Here is a 20,019-nt window from a genome sequence, read left to right on the forward strand (position 1 = left end):
TATTAAATAAAAGTTTTTAAAAAAGACTTACTTGTTTTTATCTGTCTTAATTCTTTTAACATTTGATCTCCAAATAACAAAGGCTTTATAAATTCTGAAAAGAAAAACACTTCTTACATTTTATGTTCATAAATCATGTATCCATATAGAATATGTGTAGTAAAAGATCAGTATTAGAAAATTCTCTAAGACATTTCATTCATCCTGAGTTTCCTAAATACTAAACTATATAAATTTTTTCCCAAACCATTAACAGAACACAGAGCAAAAGGTAAATGTAAATTAATTTTCATAGATGAAACATTCAATTATTTCCAATATTCTAGCAAGTATTAAAAACTATAAGTATATATTTTCCCTTAAAATTTGTTGGCCTTATATTTTGATAAGAGACTTATTTCAGGGAGACTCAAGATTTAATTCTTCAGTGATGATGAAAAGGTACATTGATTAAAAAATATGTAGTGGAGGTAAAAAAAATTAAGATAATGTATTTCATCTTGATACTATTTAATACTAATGAAAAAGGGACATATTTATGGTTTTAAAACCCATATGAATAAGAATTGAAAAGTTTTCCTGGTGATTACTCAAACATAATTTTCATAAATGAAATATGCATGCCCACCATTTATGCAAATCTTCAACATCTGGAAATGAATGCTGCTGCCTATTTTATGCACTGAGACTCATTTAGTGCCATATCACATTCTGTTCCCGAGTAGCCTCTGCATCTTGAGGAAAACAACCACCTTTAAACAAACACTGAGATGTGACACCTGTTGGCCAAAGTGAGATTCCTTATATAGCTGGGAAAGAGCCAGCAGGCAGGGACTGGAGTGCCCAAGAAGCAACCAATATTGGTGAAGACACTAGCTTATTTTCAGTCACAGAAGACCTAGTTCTGGAAGCTTCTGGGCAGCTCCAAGAGAATCCTGTAAGTCCTCAAAACAACTGAGGCCTCAGAAATCAGAAGTGCCTCGGGTGAATCTGGTAATGGGGCAGGCATCATGACGCAGTGGGTACAGCCACCACTTGTGGTCCATGCACCCCAGTGATGGTGTCTGCCACCCACGATGGAGACCTGGATGGAGTTCCATGATCCTGGATTTGACCTGGTCCAACCCCAGCTGTTGTCAGCATTTGGGGAGTGAAACAGAGGATATAAGATTGATCCAACTCTCTCATCCTGCCTTTTAAATAATAGCTCATTAAAATATTATTTTTAAAAGATTTGTTTATTGTGCTCGCTTCGGCAGCACATATACTAAAATTGGAATGATACAGAGAAGATTAGCATGGCCCCTGCGCAAGGATGACACGCAAATTAGTGAAGCGTTCCATATTTTTAAGCCCTCAAATGAAAAAGACACCCCCATTCAAGATTATGAGGATGATGACATAGAAGAAATGCAAGAAGCAGATCTCAAAAAATTGATAAGAACATTAAGAAGTTCTCAAAAACAAATTCTGGAACTACAGAAATCCTTAATGGACAAGATAGAAAATCTCTCTCATGAAAATGAAATATTAAGGAGGAATCAAAATGAAACAAAACAACTAGTACAACAGGAAACTGTGATAGTGACTGAAGTGAAGAATTCAATAGATCAAATGAAAAACACAATAGAGAGCCTTACAAAAAGAATGGGTGAAGCAGAAGAGAGAATATCGGACTTAGAAGACAGAGAACAGGAAAGGATACAGTCAGACCAAAGAAAAGAAGAGGAAATTAGAAATCTAAAACATATTGTCGGGAATCTTCAGGATACTATTAAAAAACCCAACATTCGGGTTCTAGGAGTTCCTGAAGGCATGGAGAGGGAGAAAGGATTAGAAGGCCTTTTTAGTGAGATATTAGCAGAAAATTTCCCAGGTTTGGAGAAGGACAGAGAAATCCTAGTACAGGAAGCTCACAGAACCCCTAATAAACACGACCAAAAGAGATCCTCACCACGACACGTTGTAATTAAACTCTCCACAGTGAAACATAAAGAAAAGATCCTAAAATGTGCAAGAGAGAAACGTCAGATTACTCTCAGAGGATCTCCAATCAGACTCACAGCTGACTTCTCATCAGAAACTCTAAAAGCTAGGAGGGAATGGCGAGATATAGCCCAGGTACTAAGAGAGAACAACTGCCAGCCCAGAATATTATATCCTGCAAAGCTATCATTTGTGAATGAAGGTGAAATAAAGACTTTTCATAGCAAACAGAAATTGAAAGAATTTGTTGCTACTCGTCCAGCCCTGCAAAAGATGCTTAAAGATGTGTTACACACAGAAACAAAGAAACATGGTCATCAATATGAAAGAAGGTAAAGGAAGGAAACCAAGGAAGGAAAGCTCACAGCAAAAGATCACAGGGAATTCAAAGCATATATTAGAACTTATCTTTGGCAAATGGCAGGGCAAAGTTACCACTTATCATTAGTCACATTGAACGTGAATGGCCTGAACTGTCCAGTTAAAAGACACCGATTGGCTGATTGGGTTAAGGAACAAAACCCATCTATTTGCTGCTTACAAGAAACACATCTTTCCAACAAAGATCCATACAGACTGAAAGTGAAAGGCTGGAAAAAGATATACCATGCCAACAGAAATGAAAAAAGAGCGGGCGTAGCCATCTTAATATCAGACAACATAAACTTTACCACAAAAACCGTTAAGAGAGACAAAGAGGGACACTACATAATGATTAAGGGATCAATTCAACAGGAAGATATAACAATTATCAATGTATATGCACCTAACTACAGGGCACCGGTTTATCTAAAAGATTTGTTAATGGACTTAAAGGGAGACTTAGACCCTAATACAATAGTACTGGGGGACTTCAATACTCCACTCTCAGAAATAGACAGATCAATAGGACAGAAGATCAACAAGGAGACAGTAGATTTAAACGACACTATAGCCCAAATGGATCTAACAGATATATACAGAACTTTCAATCCTACAGCTAAAGATTTTACATTCTTCTCAGCAGTACATGGAACCTTCTCTAGGATTGACCACATACTAGGCCATAAAGCAAGTCTCAGCAAATTCAAAAGAATTAGAATCATACCATGCAGCTTCTCAGACCATAAAGGAATGAAGTTGGAAATTAGCAATTCAGGAATCCCTAGAGCATACGCAAACACATGGAGATTGAACAACATGCTCCTGAATGAACAATGGGTCATAGAAGAAATCAAAAGAGAAATCAAAAACTTTCTGGAAGTAAATGAGGATAACAGCACAACATACCAAAACTTATGGGACGCAGCAAAAGCAGTGTTAAGAGGAAAGTTTATATCAATAGGTGCCTACATCAAGAAATTGGAAAGGCACCAAATAGATGAGCTTTCTATTCACCTCAAGGATCTAGAAAACCTACAGCAAACCAGACCCAAATCTAGTAGGAGAAGAGAAATAATTAAAATCAGAGAAGAAATCAACAGGATTGAATCAAGAAAAACATTACAAAAAATCAGCCAAACGAGGAGCTGGTTTTTTGAAAAAATAAACAAAATTGACACCCCATTGGCCCAACTAACTAAAAAAAGAAGAGAAAAGACCCAAATCAATAAAATCAGAGATGAAAAAGGAAACGTAACAACAGACACCACAGAAATAAAAAGAATCATCAGAAATTACTACAAGGACTTGTATGCCAGCAAACAGAGAAACCTATCAGAAATGGATAGATTCCTAGACACATGCAACCTGCCTAAATTGAACCATGAAGACATAGAAAACCTAAACAGACCCATAACTGAGACAGAAATTGAAACAGTAATAAAGGCCCTCCCAACAAAGAAAAGCCCAGGACCAGATGGATTCACTGCTGAATTCTACCAGACATTTAAAGAAGAACTAACTCCAATTCTTCTCAAACTATTCAGAACAATCGAAGAAGAGGGAATCCTCCCAAATTCTTTCTATGAAGCCAGCATCACCTTAATTCCTAAGCCGGAAAAAGATGCAGCACTGAAAGAGAATTACAGACCAATATCCCTGATGAACATAGATGCAAAAATCCTCAATAAAATTCTCGCCAATAGAATGCAACAACACATCAGAAAGATCATCCACCCAGACCAAGTGGGATTTATCCCTGGTATGCAGGGATGGTTTAATGTGCGCAAGACAATCAATGTGATACACCACATTAACAGACTGCAGAAGAAAAACCATATGATTATCTCAATAGATGCCGAGAAAGCATTTGATAAAATACAACACCCGTTCATGATGAAAACTCTAAGCAAACTGGGTTTGGAAGGAACATTCCTCAATACAATCAAAGCAATCTATGAAAAACCCACAGCCAACATCCTATTGAATGGGGAAAAGTTGGAAGCATTTCCACTGAGATCTAGAACCAGACAGGGATGCCCACTCTCACCACTGCTATTCAATATAGTTCTGGAGGTGCTAGCCAGAGCTATTAGGCAAGAAAAAGAAATTAAAGGGATACAAATTGGGAAGGAAGAACTCAAACTATCCCTCTTTGCAGATGACATGATTCTGTATTTAGGGGACCCAAAGAACTCTACTAAGAGACTATTGGAACTCATAGAAGAGTTTGGCAAAGTAGCAGGGTATAAAATCAATGCACAAAAATCAACAGCCTTTGTATACACAGACAATGCCATGGCTGAGGAAGAACTTCTAAGATCAATCCCATTCACAATAGCTACAAAAACAATCAAATACCTTGGAATAAACTTAACCAAAGACGTTAAAGATCTCTACGATGAAAATTACAAAACCTTAAAGAAAGAAATAGAAGAGGATACCAAGAAATGGAAAAATCTTCCATGCTCATGGATTGGAAGAATCAATATCATCAAAATGTCCATTCTCCCAAAAGCAATTTACAGATTCAATGCAATACCAATCAAGATACCGAAGACCTTCTTCTCAGATCTGGAAAAAATGGTGCTGAAATTCATATGGAGGCACAAGAGACCTCGAATAGCTAAAGCAATCTTGTACAACAAAAACAAAGCCGGAGGCATCACAATACCAGATTTCAGGACATACTACAGGGCAGTTGTAATTAAAACAGCATGGTACTGGTACAGAAACAGATGGATAGACCAATGGAACAGAATTGAAACACCAGAAATCAACCCAAACATCTACAGCCAACTTATATTTGATCAAGGATCTAAAACTAATTCCTGGAGCAAGGACAGCCTATTCAATAAATGGTGCTGGGAAAATTGGATTTCCACGTGCAGAATCATGAAGCAAGACCCCTACCTTACACCTTACACAAAAATCCACTCAACATGGATTAAAGACCTAAATCTACGACCTGACACCATCAAGTTACTAGAGAACATTGGAGAAACCCTTCAAGATATTGGCACAGGCAAAGAATTTCTGGAAAAGACCCGGGAGGCACAGGCAGTCAAAGCCAAAATCAACTATTGGGATTGCATCAAATTGAGAAGTTTCTGTACTGCAAAAGAAACAGTCAGGAGAGTGAAAAGACAACCGACAGAATGGGAAAAAATATTTGCAAACTATGCAACAGATAAAGGGTTAATAACCAGAATCCACAAAGAGATCAAGAAACTCCACAAAAACAAAACCAACAACCCACTTAAGAGATGGGCCAAGGACCTCAATAGACATTTTTCAAAAGAGGAAATCCAAATGGCCAACAGGCACATGAAAAAATGTTCAAGGTCATTAGCAATCAGGGAAATGCAAATCAAAACCACAATGAGGTTTCACCTCACCCCGGATAGAATGGCTCACATTCAGAAATCTACCAACAACAGATGCTGGCGAGGATGTGGGGAAAAAGGGACACTAATCCACTGTTGGTGGGAATGCAAACTGGTCAAGCCACTGTGGAAGTCAGTCTGGAGATTCCTCAGAAACCTGAAGATAACCCTACCGTTCGACCCAGCCATCCCACTCCTTGGAATTTACCCAAAGGAATTTAAATTGGCAAACAAAAAAGCAGTCTGCAGCCTAATGTTTATTGCAGCTCAATTCACAATAGCTAAGACCTGGAACCCACCTAAATGCCCATCAACGGTAGACTGGATAAAGAAATTATGGAATATGTACTCTTTAGAATACTATACTGCAGTAAGAAACAACAAAATCCAGTCATTTGCAACAAAATGGAGGAATCTGGAACACATCATGCTGAGTGAAATAAGCCAGTCCCAAAGGGACAAATACCATATGTTCTCCCTGATCGGTGACAACTGACTGAACACCAAAAAGGAAACCTCCTGAAGTGAAATGGACGCTATGGGAAATGGTGACTTGATCAGCATAGCCCTGACTGTTAATGAACAACTTAATACATTATCCCTCTTAGTAGTTTTTTTTTTTTTTTGTCTGTTCTACTTAATATGACTGGTTTAATTCTGTAATTAATACACAGTTATTCTTAAGTGTTAAAAATTAACTGAAATGTGATCCCTGTTAAACATAAGAGTGGGAATAAGAGAGGGAAGAGGTGTATAATTTGGGACATGCTCAAGCTGACTTGCCCCAAATGGTAGAGTTAGAAACATACCAGGGGATTCCAATTCAATCCCACCAAGGTGGCATGTACCAATGCCATCTCACTATTCCAAGTGATCAATTTCAGTTCACAATTGATCATAATGAAAGGACTAAGAGTCAAAGGGAGCACATAAACAAGTCTAGTACCTGCTAACACTAACCGATGGAATAAATAAAGGGGAGAGTGATCCAACATGGGAAGTGAGATACTCAGCAGACTCATAGAATGGCAGATGTCCTAAATAGCACTCTGGCCTCAGAATCAGCCCTAAAGGCATTCGGATCTGGCTGAAAAGCTCATGAGAGTATTTCAGGCATGGAAAGCCAAGACACTCTGGCAAAAGATCTCTGTGAGTGAGATCCCAGTGGAAAGAACAGGTCTTCAAAGAAGGAGGTACCTTTCTCTGAAGGGAGGAGAGAACCTCCACTTTGACTATGACCTTGTCTAAACAAGATAAGAATCGGAGAACTCAGAGGGCTTCCATAGCCTTGGAAACTCATGACTGGAGCATAGGGAGACTACTGATGCCATAGACAGGAGTGTCAATTGGTAAAGTCAACAACAGGAGTCACTGTGCACTTACTCCTCATGTAGGATCTCTGTCCTTAATGTGCTGTGCATTGAGATTTAATGCTATAACGAGTACTCAAACAATATATTTCACTTTGTGTTTCTATGGGGGTGAAAACTGTTGAAATCTTTACTTAATGTATACTAAACTGATCCTCTGTAAAAAAAAAAAAAAAGAAAAGAAAAGAAAAGAAAAGAAATTATCAACTCCCAACTTGACTCTCACTGGGATTAAACATGACAATAGGTCTGATCTGATTTCATCATCATTTAAAAAAAATCATCTATTATTTTTCACTTTATGTTTCTGTGTGGGAGCAAACTGTTGAAATCCTTACTTAATGTATACTAAGCTGATCTTCTGTATATTAAGATAATTGAAAATGAATCTTGATGTGAATGGAAGGGGAGAGGGAGTGGGAAAGGGGAGGGTAGTGGGTGGGAGGGACGGTATGGGGGGGAAGCCATTGTAATCCATAAATCGTAGTTTGGAAATTTATATTCATTAAATAAAAGTTAAAAAAAAAAGAATATCTGTATTCCAAAAAAATAAAAAAGATTTGTTTATTGATTTAAGAGGCAGAGTTACAGAAAGAGAGAGAGGTCTTCCATCTGCTGGTTCACTCCCCAAATAGCCTCAATGGACAGAGTTGGGAGTATCCCAATCAGGAGTTCCTTCCATGTCTCCCACACAGGTGCAGGGGCCCAAGCATTTGGGCCATCCTCTGCTGCCTTCTCAGGCCATAAGCAGAGAGCTGGATTAGAAGTGGAACAGTAGGGACTCGAACTGGCTCTCATACAGGATGTTGGCACTGGCAGCAGAGGCTTAACCTACTACACCACAGCGCTGGCCTCCAAAAATATTTCTTTTCTGAGTCCCCAACACATAACATCAGACTGCAAGAAAAAGTAGACGTTTGAGAAAAACCAAGAAAATTATAAAACTAGGTACAAACACTAAAAGAACAGTCAGGGCATTACTTGATGAAGGATCAGAGTCTTAGGAATCCTGATGTAATATGATGGAATGGAATGTACCTGAGAACTAGACAAATTTTTGCACATCAACAAGCTGCCCCCGGGGATCTTAATCTCTGTTTTGTTTACCTTCATAATTTAATCTCTACCTGCCATTTTACATATTTACATGTTTGTTTACTATCTCTTACTACCAATTAAGTTTGAGAACTTGACTCATTTAATTTGCTCAATGCAGTATCCTCGGCATCTGGAATAATGCCTGGTTTTCAGTGGACTCTAAAGTGGGGTGGGTGTTTGGCACAGTCATTAAGACATTGCTTGGGATGCTTGCATCCTATATGGATGAGTGCTTGGGTTCAAGTCCTGGCTCTGCTTCTGATTCCAGCTTCCTGATCATGCACACCCTAAGAGGCAGCAGATGATGGCTCAAGTAGTTGGGTCCCTGTCACTCAGATGGAAGACTCAGAGCTCCTGGCTTTGGTCTGAACAAGCTCGAAGCTGTTGTGGGCATTAGGGGAGTAAGCCAATAGATCAGAGATCTTTTGTCTGTCTATGTGTGCCTTTCAAACAGAATGAAAATAAAGTCAATATTCATTTCATAAAATAAACGCCTGGAGAAAGGTAACATCAATACAGTTTAAGTTTACTTGACTGTAAAATACCATTTTTGCAATATTCAAATTATTCTTTTTTAAATGATTTATTTTATTTATTAAAAAGGCAGAAATACAGGGAGAGAGAACGGGAGAGAGAGAGATCTTGCAACTGTTGGTTCACCCCACCCCCACCTACAAAAGGCTTCAATGGCCAGGGCTGGGCCAGGCTGAAGCCAGGAGCCAGGAGCTTCCTCCAGGTCCCCCATGTGGGCACAGGGGCCACAGTAAGCAGGCCATCCTCCACTGCTCTCCTGGGGGCACCAGCAGGGAGCTGCATGGAAAGTGGAGTAGCCTGGACCTGAGCTGACACCCAACTGGGATTCTGGCACCTGAGGCAGGGGCCTAACCCTTTACACAACAGGGCCAGCCCCCATGATATTTCACATTAAGAGTTTTAATTGTTAAGTAAGTTTTCAATCTAAAAAGATTTTATGGAATACCCTCGTTCCCCTACAATTCCCCATGAATATGTCATTATTATAGTTCATGAGACTCAAATGACTAAGAATTGGTTAAGTTTGCATTCATCTCACCGGAAATTGGAAAATATCTTGAATTGCTGTAATAAGTAGCAGTTTTTTCTTTCTGATAGCCATCTCAAAGTAGGTGTGAGTTCTACTGCATCCATGTCCCCATGCTTATTATCAATCTACAATAACAAAGCACAAAACCATAACTTACTTTCTTTAAAAGACATTGCTATTTTCAAGAAATTAAGAAAGCTGTTATCTGGCTTACAATTACCTGCATTTATAATTAACCCTTTCCTACAGCTGAACCCTCAGGCACTTCATCAACTCGTATCATGCTGCTCCTGAACTTGCCTTTCTGTCATGCTATTTCTTGTGCTCCAGCAAAGAAAATGAGCTTCCTTTTCTGTCTGAGATACTTTTCCCAATTGTTATCCAAATTCTGAGCCTCAAAATCTTCACCTTTTCTATAAAAGTAGTATATATGTCCTTCATCTTATGTACAGAGATGGAGTAGCCCAAAGAAGCTTATAATCCTAGATACCCCATTGTGCCATTCAAAAAGCTCCATGCTCTCTGTCAAGGAATTCTTTCTCTCCCCAAGAGTTTCTCTCTTCTAGCCAAATGTTACTTTTCTTCAAGTTCAAGAAACAAAGGCATGCCTATGCCAACAGCACGCATATATCTACGTGCCTATCTTTATTTACACAGATACTGCTCCTTCCATTGTCACTTGACATTGCATGTTAGAAATATTTCTGTACCTACACATGCATGCACACACATACACACACAGAGAAATCTACCTCGTGCAGATGTGGTCCTGCTCACATGTACTTCATGGTTTATTTTATTTGGGAGATGAGGAAGACAGAAAGCAAGCAGGCAGATATTAAACAAATAATCAAAATGAGTATATAATTATAACTTGTTGTATTAGCAAATACTATGTAAGAGCATAACAGGGATTTCCACGTCTGGCAAGAGAGTTCTGGCAAATGTGTGGTGGGGGTATTCTTTTCTTTACTGTTATCATTCATGTTATGCCAGCAAAGGCCCGTTTTCTAGTTCTTTTAAAAATTACAACAAATATTGAAGGATTTGAGAAGTAAAAAAAAAATCTCCTAAAATTCAACTCTGAAACCTAAATCTCTACAAAAAAGAAAAATGGCACTAATATTAACTTTGTCCCAAGAAGTTTCTTAAATATAAACTGTTCTCAAGGGACTGGGTTTTTCCTGAAACACAAAGATAAATTTATGTTATCAAGTTCTAATTTGAGTCTTTTTCTGTCACAATTCTGAAAGCTGAAACATGCATTAAATATTACCTTTGTGACAAACGAAGCAGAAATAGTCCAAAATTCCTTGTTCTCTCTAGCCTTGTAGGCAGAGACTACTTGAAGATCATATGGATTGTAAAGGGCATTTGATGGATGAGCCCTAGGAAGGCAGTATACAAATTCTCCATCATCTTCCAAAGGTTGCTGAGGTTAAAAAATAATTAACTAATTTGATTACATCACCTAATGAAATGGCTGAAAAAATCACCCAGTAAATTGAAGCTATGTTAATACAGATAAAAATATCACTGAGGAAAGCTAACATCAAATTAAATCTAATTCTAGTTCAAAGAAATCAATCTTATGAAAATTAAGCATATTTATTTTCATTACTAAACATTATGTGGTGACAGAACATAAGGAAACTTTTATCTGTAAGCTATGGATACGTACTTCATAAGCCACAGAACATGATGACATCCCTTTTACATAGATGTAAAGGCTACTTCCAGCAAGTTTGCCTGCCAACACCAGAAGCCTTTTTGGCACATTAAATTTCGCACTTGGTTTTCTAACAATGATGGTTTATATAATAAAAATAGTTAATATTTGTTCAGTAACTAATAAATGCTTAATAAATAATGAGTTCACATGCATTTTCTTTACAAACATGAGAGTTTAATCTCAGCTTCAATGTTGGAGTCTCAAGTCTGAGGCTGGCCCCTGACCAGCAAGGGCCAGTACACTCCCCAACAAGGTGAACGGGAAGGGTAAGGTCGACGGGTCAAGTACACACCACAAGCACCCATGAGTTCTGTCAAAGCAGGAACCGCTTTATTGAGGAAGCCTACAGGCTCATAAAGCTTACAAAGGACATGCGCAGTAGGGGAGCCAATCAGAGAAAAGGTCACCCAGGCACGGGTGGACCACGCACAGGGGCACCTTAAGTAAAGTATAGGGATCACGCACTGTCCACGTGTCTGGAACTAAAGTGGACCTATCCCTGTCGGTGGTCTGATCTCTCCTAGCTTAACCAAGGCAGCCACAAACACACCCCTCGAACATCCACCAGGCGCCATATTGTAATGGAGATTTTAGGCAATGCCCAACATATCCTCCTTTTTGTTTTATATTAAAGAGAGGAAGAGGAAGTGAGTGGAGAGTGTGCCTGTCTTAGGTTGTCCCTCTCATTGGGATTAGCCCTTTAGGGAGCATGTCTTAGGTTGTCCCCCTCTGAGGATCTTACCCGTTTTTGACTACTACTCCAGCTGTTAGGGGCTGTCCCAGGGGATCTTACCCGTCATTGGCTACCACCTCAGCAACTCAGGGTATGATATATTAACCTCTACATCTTGGCAGTGGCTGTGGGCAGATGCACAGGGTTCCCAATCTGGCACTTGAAGAGCGCATAACCCGGTTCTTGAAGAGTGGCATATTGTTGTCAGACCACCATTAACTGGACTGCAGCTATGCAAACTTAGACAAATTTACAAGGACAATGAAGACTAAGGGGCCCACACAGGGGAGGAGATAAGGAAGCCATCCCCCAAGGCCCGACCACAGGTCAAGGTCTTCTTGGAGGGTCTTGATCTTGTCCTGGACAATGCCAGAGTGATTAGCTTAAAAGCAGCACTCCTGATGTACCATGATGATCCAGTCACAATGAGGCAGAGAATCCAATATGGTCTTTTTATCCCTCGAGAGAAAAGAAAAATTACTCCTCAGGAGGGGGTCCTCCTGGGTGACTTTTTTTTTGGCAGAGGGGAGATATTTAAGGTTTTTTGCAGGTACCCATATGGGATTGGAATTCCCCTGAGGGAAGACACATCCAAATCCTCTACCAGCACCTATCAGTGGGTCTGGTTCTCGCCAGCATCCTGTTAGTGGGTCCTTCCATTTTACCCTAACCAAAAGGTAGGGTACTTGGAGGGACCAATGTTTGTAAAAGGCTGACAAGGGCAGATGTTTTGGAAAATTTAAAATATGAGCATGGCCATTCGTGGCTGGTCTTGTTGCGGTATGATTCCCCCTTTGTGTTTTATAAGTTGGTATTTTGTTTTTTGATGATTGTTTGTCCTTGTGGGTTGTGAGGAATTTTAGTAGAGTGTTGAATCATTTTACATCTTGGCAGCACTTTTTAAATTTAAACATCCCAATTGGTTATTATTTCTGTAATATGAGAGATATATGTTTTGACATCTCCAGGGGCCCTATTGGAGATACCAGAAGTTTAGAGAATTAGAACTTTGATTTTTAGAAAGTTTGTTAAAGGTGCCAAGAGAACTTAGAGTATCTGGTTAGAATAGAATTCCTTAACATTCTGAAATGACAGCCATTTATTTAATTAGGGTGATTTTAACACCTTTAGACTAGATTTAATGATAATGATATTTAACATAGCTTTTTAAGATTTAAAGTTTTTTTTATCAATCTAAACTTAACAGAGTCAGTATAGTACATAATAGATTACCTTAGCAGAACATGAATTTTAGGTCTCTTATTGTTGAATAAACCAGAAATAAAAACCTTGAACATAAGAGTTAGCACACGAAAGCATCACATAACTTAGAACTGTTTAACAGAGTCAAAAAGAGCTTACAGGACCTAAATCTAGAAATGGCAGAGCAACAAATTAAGTAGACACTGTTAAAAAAGAGACGTTACAGTTTTTTGCAAAAACAGATCTGTAAAAGAAACAAGTTTAAAGCATATTAAGAACATGTAAAGACTTGTATACACAGAATGTAAGACCACTTCAGCTGGAAAGCAAAAACAAATACATTTTAACATTTTAATACACTTTGTATAATTTGAATTGACTCAAACAGCTGTTACTTTAACAAATTTAGAGTCCCATCCTTTGAGAGTTCCAGGGATCTGACTGGAAGTCCCAAAGTTGGAAGACTTCATTTAGAATTTAAACTGTCAGAGAGTCAAACTGCTTAAAAATTAGTACACTTAACCTGAGTATTTTAACCAAGGTTGTGGGGTAGATCTGATCAGAGTTAGGTAATCACTCAAACATTAAAGACAGGCAAATAACGTAAACTTTGCGTTGTAATTTTTTCCAATCAAGACTCACTCAGTAATAGAAAAACACGAAAACTTCAAGACATGTGCAAACTCTCATCAGATAAGTTAGCTACAGCAGCACAGAAAAGAGCTGATCATCAGCATAGGAGCCCATTGCTTAGGTTTCCATTAACTGTAAAGAGAAAGACCCATCAGGTTGGAAAGGGTTAATAGATTAAGGTTCTGGCTCCCTTAGGTAAGGCCAGTAGTAGCCAAAAGCATTTTTCCTTCCCTCTCCCAGTGAGGAGGACACTGAATTGTAAATGGAGAGAAAAAAGTAGCCCTAGGGAGTACTCTCCCTAGAGATATCTGGCTATGCCTGCGTGGGTGCGGCAGGCCACGCTGACTGGAATAGAGTGCAGAGAAAGGCCATTTACAGGGAAGACTGTGCACAGGACTGGCCCTGGGGTTGGGTAGGTGCTCTGTTTACAAGATGGCGGCGGGCGATCCAAGGGAGGAGAATATCCATAAAGGGGTGGCCACATGGGCAGCACTAGGCTGAACTTCCCCTCTGTAATTGAGGCACGGTGGGTTGAGGCAGCGCTGGGCCCTTAGGGGTTACTGCCACACCTGAAGGCTCTACCTGAGTTTTAATTGCCTCTGGGGATTTATGAGCCTCCTGACATTTCTCATCAAAGGCCACCCAGCCCATCTGTTTCTTATCAACCGGCTTAGGTGTGCAAGATTTTTTGTGTGGCTTTAAGCCTTGAGTCTTTAGTATGTATCTCAGCACCTTAGGCGCTGGGTCCTCAAACTTAGCATGAAATTGACCCATCCTTTCACGGATACCTTACCCTGAGCCTCGCTTAGCCACGTCGGCCAGTACTTTCACTTAGGTCGTAGTCAGTCCCTCTCTCCGGCCGGATTCAGTCCTTTAGGGCTTGTTAGAGCCTGTCGGGCCCCACATTGGGCACCACTTGTCGGGGTTTCGAGTCCGAGGCTGGCCCCTGACCAGCAAGGGCCAGTACACTCCCCAACAAGGTGAACGGGAAGGGTAAGGTCGACGGGTCAAGTACACACCACAAGCACCCATGAGTTCTGTCAAAGCAGGAACCGCTTTATTGAGGAAGCCTACAGGCTCATAAAGCTTACAAAGGACATGCGCAGTAGGGGAGCCAATCAGAGAAAAGGTCACCCAGGCACGGGTGGACCATGCACAGGGGCACCTTAAGTAAAGTATAGGGATCACGCACTGTCCATGTGTCTGGAACTAAAGTGGACCTATCCCTGTCGGTGGTCTGATCTCTCCTAGCTTAACTGAGGCAGCCACAAACACACCCCTCGAACATCCACCAGGCGCCATATTGTAATGGAGATTTTGGGCAATGCCCAACACTTCAGTCTCTAAATTGAAAGGGATTAAGTTTTGATACTTTTGATTCCATTCAATATATGTAGAAATAACTTGATGATTTGGGTGATTGGGAAAAGTCACAAATTCATTTAGTGAAAAAACAGGGGATTTAAATCCAAGTCTGACTAGAACCATGCTCTGAACCATGCAATAAACTGTAATGCCTGTCTTTCATTTACTTGGCATTACTGAGAAATCAGTCATTTTCCATTAAGAAAAATGTTTAAGTGAAATTCCGTTCTTTTAACTTTAAAATGGTTAACTGTTATTAATGAAAACAATACTAAAACTATAAAGAAGCCTAATTTAGTCTACTCTAGGTAGTTGAATTTTATTATTAAAAAAGCACGTAGTATTTAGTGATTCATCTCAGAAGTTATTAAATTGAGTAAATAGTTTCCCATTACTGTGGTTTTCGAATCCATTTTTACCATATTTTTTGGGGGGGTCTTCCTTGAATATTACTCATTTCTTAATGGTTTTAGTTGTTTCACTCTCTTATTTTGGTTTCTGATATAATCTAAGAAACCTTCAAAAATAAGTTTAAAAACTACCAGTAGGAATAGGTGTTTGCTTCCGTGGTTAAGCTGCCAGTTGGGACACCTGCGCCCGCCATGAGAATGCCTGGTTTCAGTCCCAGCTTCTCTGCTTCCTACCTAGCTTCCTGCTGATGTGCACCCTGGGAGGCAGCCATGGTGGTTTAAGTACCTGGTCCTTGCCACCCAAAAGGAGTACTTGGATTGAGTTCTGGGCTCCTGACTTTGGGCCTGGCAGCCCTGGCTGCTGCAGGCATTTGAGGAATGAATCCATCAAGGAAGATCTCTTGTTCTCTCACTCGCTCTCCCTCTCCCTCTTCCTCCCTGTCTTTCAAATAAAATGAAAACTAAACAGAACAATTCTAACTCAAAAAGGGCAATAGGCTCAGAGCATGGGCTTTTTTATGGGTATTTGGCCACTTAAGCCATGCATTCTCTGAACAATGTTTCAAGATGTGAGGTTACTAGAAACTTAAGTCAGACACAATTATTCTAAACATACTGCATATGTAAATTAAAATTCAATTATAAAAGCATAATATGTTCCAATTAAATTTTTGTTTTTCAATTGAAAGCAAGTTTTTTTTTTCATATTCTCCATCCATTTTTTCCCATACAAATGAAACATACCTTATTTGAATGTCTATGGCACCCATGTGTAGCTATGGTTTATTTATTATTATTATTATTTTTTTCGATAGGCAGTTAGTGAGAGAGAGACAGAGAGAAAGGTCTTCCTTCCGTTGGTTCACCCTACAAATGGCTGCTGCAGCCGGTGCACTGCACCGATCCGAAGTCAGGAGCCAGGTGCCTCCTCCTGTTCTCCCATGCAGATACAGGGCCCAAGCACTTGGGCCATCCTCCACTGCGTTCCCGGGCCACAGCAGAGAGCTGGACTGGAAGAGGAGCAACCGGGGCAGAACAGGCACCCCAACCAGGACTAGAACCCAGGGTGCCAGTGCTGCAGGTGGAGGATTAGCCAGTTGAGCTGTGGCACTGGCTGTTTTTTTTTTTTTTTTTTTTTAACCACTGTGTCTGCCTTCTGCTTTTTCTCATTCCATTTTCACAACTCTCTCTAGGGTAACTATTATCTTCACTTCAAGGTCAAAGAAAATAGAACCCAAAGAGGGTAGGAACTTGCCCAAGATAACACACAGAGCAGGTACAGAGACTCAGAAAGGTGAGTCTGATGCCCTGGTGCAAGTTCTCTCCTTTACATTGTGCCATTGTGTGGCCTATGAACAACAACCAAGACATTTATCCTCATAGGAACTATGAAAAGCAGCAATGAGCAGACTATGGCCAAGGCCAGGGACCCGTTTTTGATTAAAAACAAAAAACAAACAGTCCCATCTGTTTGTTAATGGACTATCAATTCCTTTGCACTACAGTGACAGTGATGCCTAGTTGCAAAAGGAATATCTGGCCTGCGAAGTCTACACTATTTATTATCTGGTCCTTTTCAGAAAAAGTTTGTTGATCCTGGTTTGCAGCAACGGTTCTTAACAGTGCATCAGATCACCTGGAGAGCTTAATAAACTACAGTGTTGGGCCTTGTCCCCAGAGTTTTGGACTAGGCGGCCTGAGGAGTAAAGGAGAATCCGTATTTCTTTCTTTCTTTCCTTTTTTTTTTTTTTTTTCCAGGCAGAGTGGACAGTGAGAGAGAGAGACAGAGAGAAAGGTCTTCCTTTTACCGTTGGTTCACCCTCCAATGGCCGCCGCGGCTGGTGCACCGCGCTGATCCGAAGTCAGGAGTCAGGTGCTTCTCCTGGTCTCCCATGCAGGTGCAGGGCCCAAGCACTTGGGCCATCCTCCACTGCACTCCCGGGCCACAGCAGAGAGCTGGAACTGGAGACAGAATCCGGTGCCCCAACCAGGACTAGAACCCTGTTTGCAGGCGTCGCAGGCAGAGGATTAGCCTATTGAGCCACAACACTGGCCAAGAATCCGTATTTCTAACAAGTTCCGAGGTGAAGCTGATGGTGCTTGTCTGGGGACTGTACTTGCAGAATCCCTCATGTAGTAGGGATTCATGTAGGAACAAGTCAGCCCTGGCCAATCCTATCAGCCGTAATACATGAGGCCTCTGGAGCAGAGGGAGACCGTGGGTCTTATCCCAGCTTCCACCCTTGGTCAAGTGACCTTGGGCAAGATACAATTCCTCTGAAGGAAGAGGCTAATGAATAAGGAGAAAGAGGAAAGGACAAAGGAACAGAGATGACGATGATATGGAAATTGGCTACCAGCAAATAACTGAGGACACAATGTTACAGAATCACACTGGGATTTCTTTGCCGATCACACACACAAATTGATAGGGCAGCACTGAAGATTAGATTCAGGTTTCAGGCAGATGGTATCCCTTTCTGGGGACCTGCTCAGTCAGAAGAAGGGGTGAGAGAGAAGAGACAAACACTTAAGCATCATAGGCTTACAAACTGATCCAGCTGATCCATTTTTCATTTTTTAAATAAGTAAAATGACATCAAATACTTTCATGTGCATATACAATGCAGCAATGGTTGTAATTTAATCTTAATGTAATGTCCGATTCTGACATAATATCTGACCTGAATGAAATAAATAAAAAGATACAGTTTCAAATAACTTTTATAGTTCAAATGGAATAAAACAGAATAATACCTTTAATATATTCTTTGGAATATACTTTTCACAAGGTCTATGCTTCAAACTGTGCTGTGGTAATGTAGTTTGCCAGTCCAGTCTTTCTCTTAGCCTAATGATATTTCTTATCACATCATCATCTTTTGGTTCTGGTATAGAATATTGAAGTAAAAGTCTGATATAAGTGCCATTAGAGTCACCACTTAGTTATAACATAACATTTTAAGTTCTTCTGTATAAAAATTTAAATGATAACTTAAAGTTCACATAAACAGTACTCAATTAGAGGAGAAATAGAGATAAAATTAGCTTTTAACATACGGTAAAAAGAAGAAACAGTATTTATCTATTTAAGAAATACATGGCCAGGGGTAGATGTTTAGCCTGGGAATTGAGACCCCAGTTAACGCGTCCATGTTGTGCACCAGAGTGCTCCAGGGCCCAACTCCAGCCTCCTGCCAATGCAGACCCTGGTAGGCCACAGTGTTGTCTCTAGTGTGGGAAACCTGGAGTGGGTTCTCAGCTGCCTGCTTGGCTCAGCCTTGTCTTGGTCTTGTGGGCTTCTGGGGAGTGAACCAGCAGGTGGGAGATATTTCTTTAATAAAGAAAACTTAAATTGTGAAAATATGCCTTTCGTATAGGACAAAAGGCCCAATTCCACAATTATACGGAGAGTGAGCAATAAAAGAGACTAGGAAGAGGAGCCAGTTATAAGGCCTTTCTTCACTACAGGCCTAACAGGTGGAGGCAGGAGGGATGGCAACGCAGGAGGGAAAAATTCTTCAGGACACGCATCCAGTGGATGCCTATCTGACTGTACCTTTCCTGATCTCTCAGCCAGCAGCCAGCAAGGCTCTCCTACTGGAAATAGTCTCTTTTCTTGGTTTATTTTCAACAATCTGTACAGGTTGTCCTGTTGATCTTTAAACTGTTTTAATAGAATAAATAATGGGAGAAGCACACAAAAGACACATAGGCAGACCCAGGCATCTAAGATGTTATTTTTGATTTCTGGCCCTCCAGAGAGCACAAACCCCTCAGACCCTTCCTTGGGAAGGGCTAAGTGAGATTTATGCTCTTATGTGAAACAGTGTTGCCTTGATAAGACACTGGTGCGACTCTAAGAACGAATGCCTCTTTAAATGTTGTGCCGTAGGCACCTTGCTTGTCACCCTAGTTTGGGCTCCTCCAGTTGCTTAAACATGGAAACACATTAAAAATACTTAATTGAAAACAAAGTTAGCTAACCATGGGTATCGGAGAGAAGAAGAGGAACTGAAATGTAAGAGGAGATGGCACACGCTGTGGCTGTCCAACAAGAGGATGAGTTACCTTATAGCTAGATACAAAAACACATTTATAGAAGTCAAAATAGTGTGGTGTTGACATGGAAAACAGAGGAACAGAACAGATTAATGCCTACCAACTGAACTTCATATAGAAGACAATTTAGTAAGTAAAAAAGTAAATCTTAATGGAAGAGTGGTAAGCTATTTAGAAAAGTATGCAGCTATATGCAAGCATAGATTATGGGTGGGTTAGAGAAGTATGCATAACAATTCATAGAAATAATAGAAAAATTATGGGACAGTATATTTATAAATGTGAGATATCAAAGATTTCCTAAAAAAGAATCTAACCATGTTAAAATATGATGATAAATCTGACTCCCTAGAACTTAGCAACTTAACACAAGTTATCATTTGCAAATTTAAAATATAATTTAAAATAGCAGTGAATTTTTATAACCTGATAAGAGGCTATAAGAAACTAATATAATATTGACATGAATATACCAAATATTTTTAAAAATTCTTTTTTAAAAAAGACTTATTTATTTGAAAGTCAGAGTTACAGAGAGGATGGGCAGAAAGAGAGAGAGAGAGAGAGGTCTTCCATCCGATGGTTCATTCCCCAACTGGCCACAATGGCTGCAGCTGT

The 20,019-nt window shown here is 40.0% G+C and overlaps 1 protein-coding gene and 1 non-coding gene across 2 annotated transcripts in view; one reads left to right on the forward strand and one right to left on the reverse strand.

Annotated features, from left to right (window-relative positions):
• DNAH14 (dynein axonemal heavy chain 14) overlaps positions 1–20,019 on the reverse strand; it is a 321,439-nt gene that overhangs the window by 290,812 nt on the left and 10,608 nt on the right. Inside the window, exons 5-8 of the mRNA XM_089311474.1 lie at positions 18,097–18,227; positions 10,540–10,695; positions 9,273–9,388; positions 32–94 (exon numbers count right to left, since the gene is read on the reverse strand). Of these exons, the coding sequence (XP_089167600.1) occupies positions 32–94; positions 9,273–9,388; positions 10,540–10,695; positions 18,097–18,227 (466 nt within the window). The remainder of the gene's footprint in view (positions 1–31; positions 95–9,272; positions 9,389–10,539; positions 10,696–18,096; positions 18,228–20,019) is intronic.
• LOC127483664 (U6 spliceosomal RNA) lies at positions 1,244–1,350 on the forward strand. The gene has a single exon (XR_007910085.3). It is a non-coding gene; the product is annotated as a U6 spliceosomal RNA (small nuclear RNA).

Source organism: Oryctolagus cuniculus, chromosome 13 (assembly GCF_051225735.1).
Source record: "Oryctolagus cuniculus isolate XC-2025 breed Fujian yellow rabbit chromosome 13, ASM5122573v1, whole genome shotgun sequence".
In the NCBI taxonomy this organism is placed as follows: domain Eukaryota; kingdom Metazoa; phylum Chordata; class Mammalia; order Lagomorpha; family Leporidae; genus Oryctolagus; species Oryctolagus cuniculus.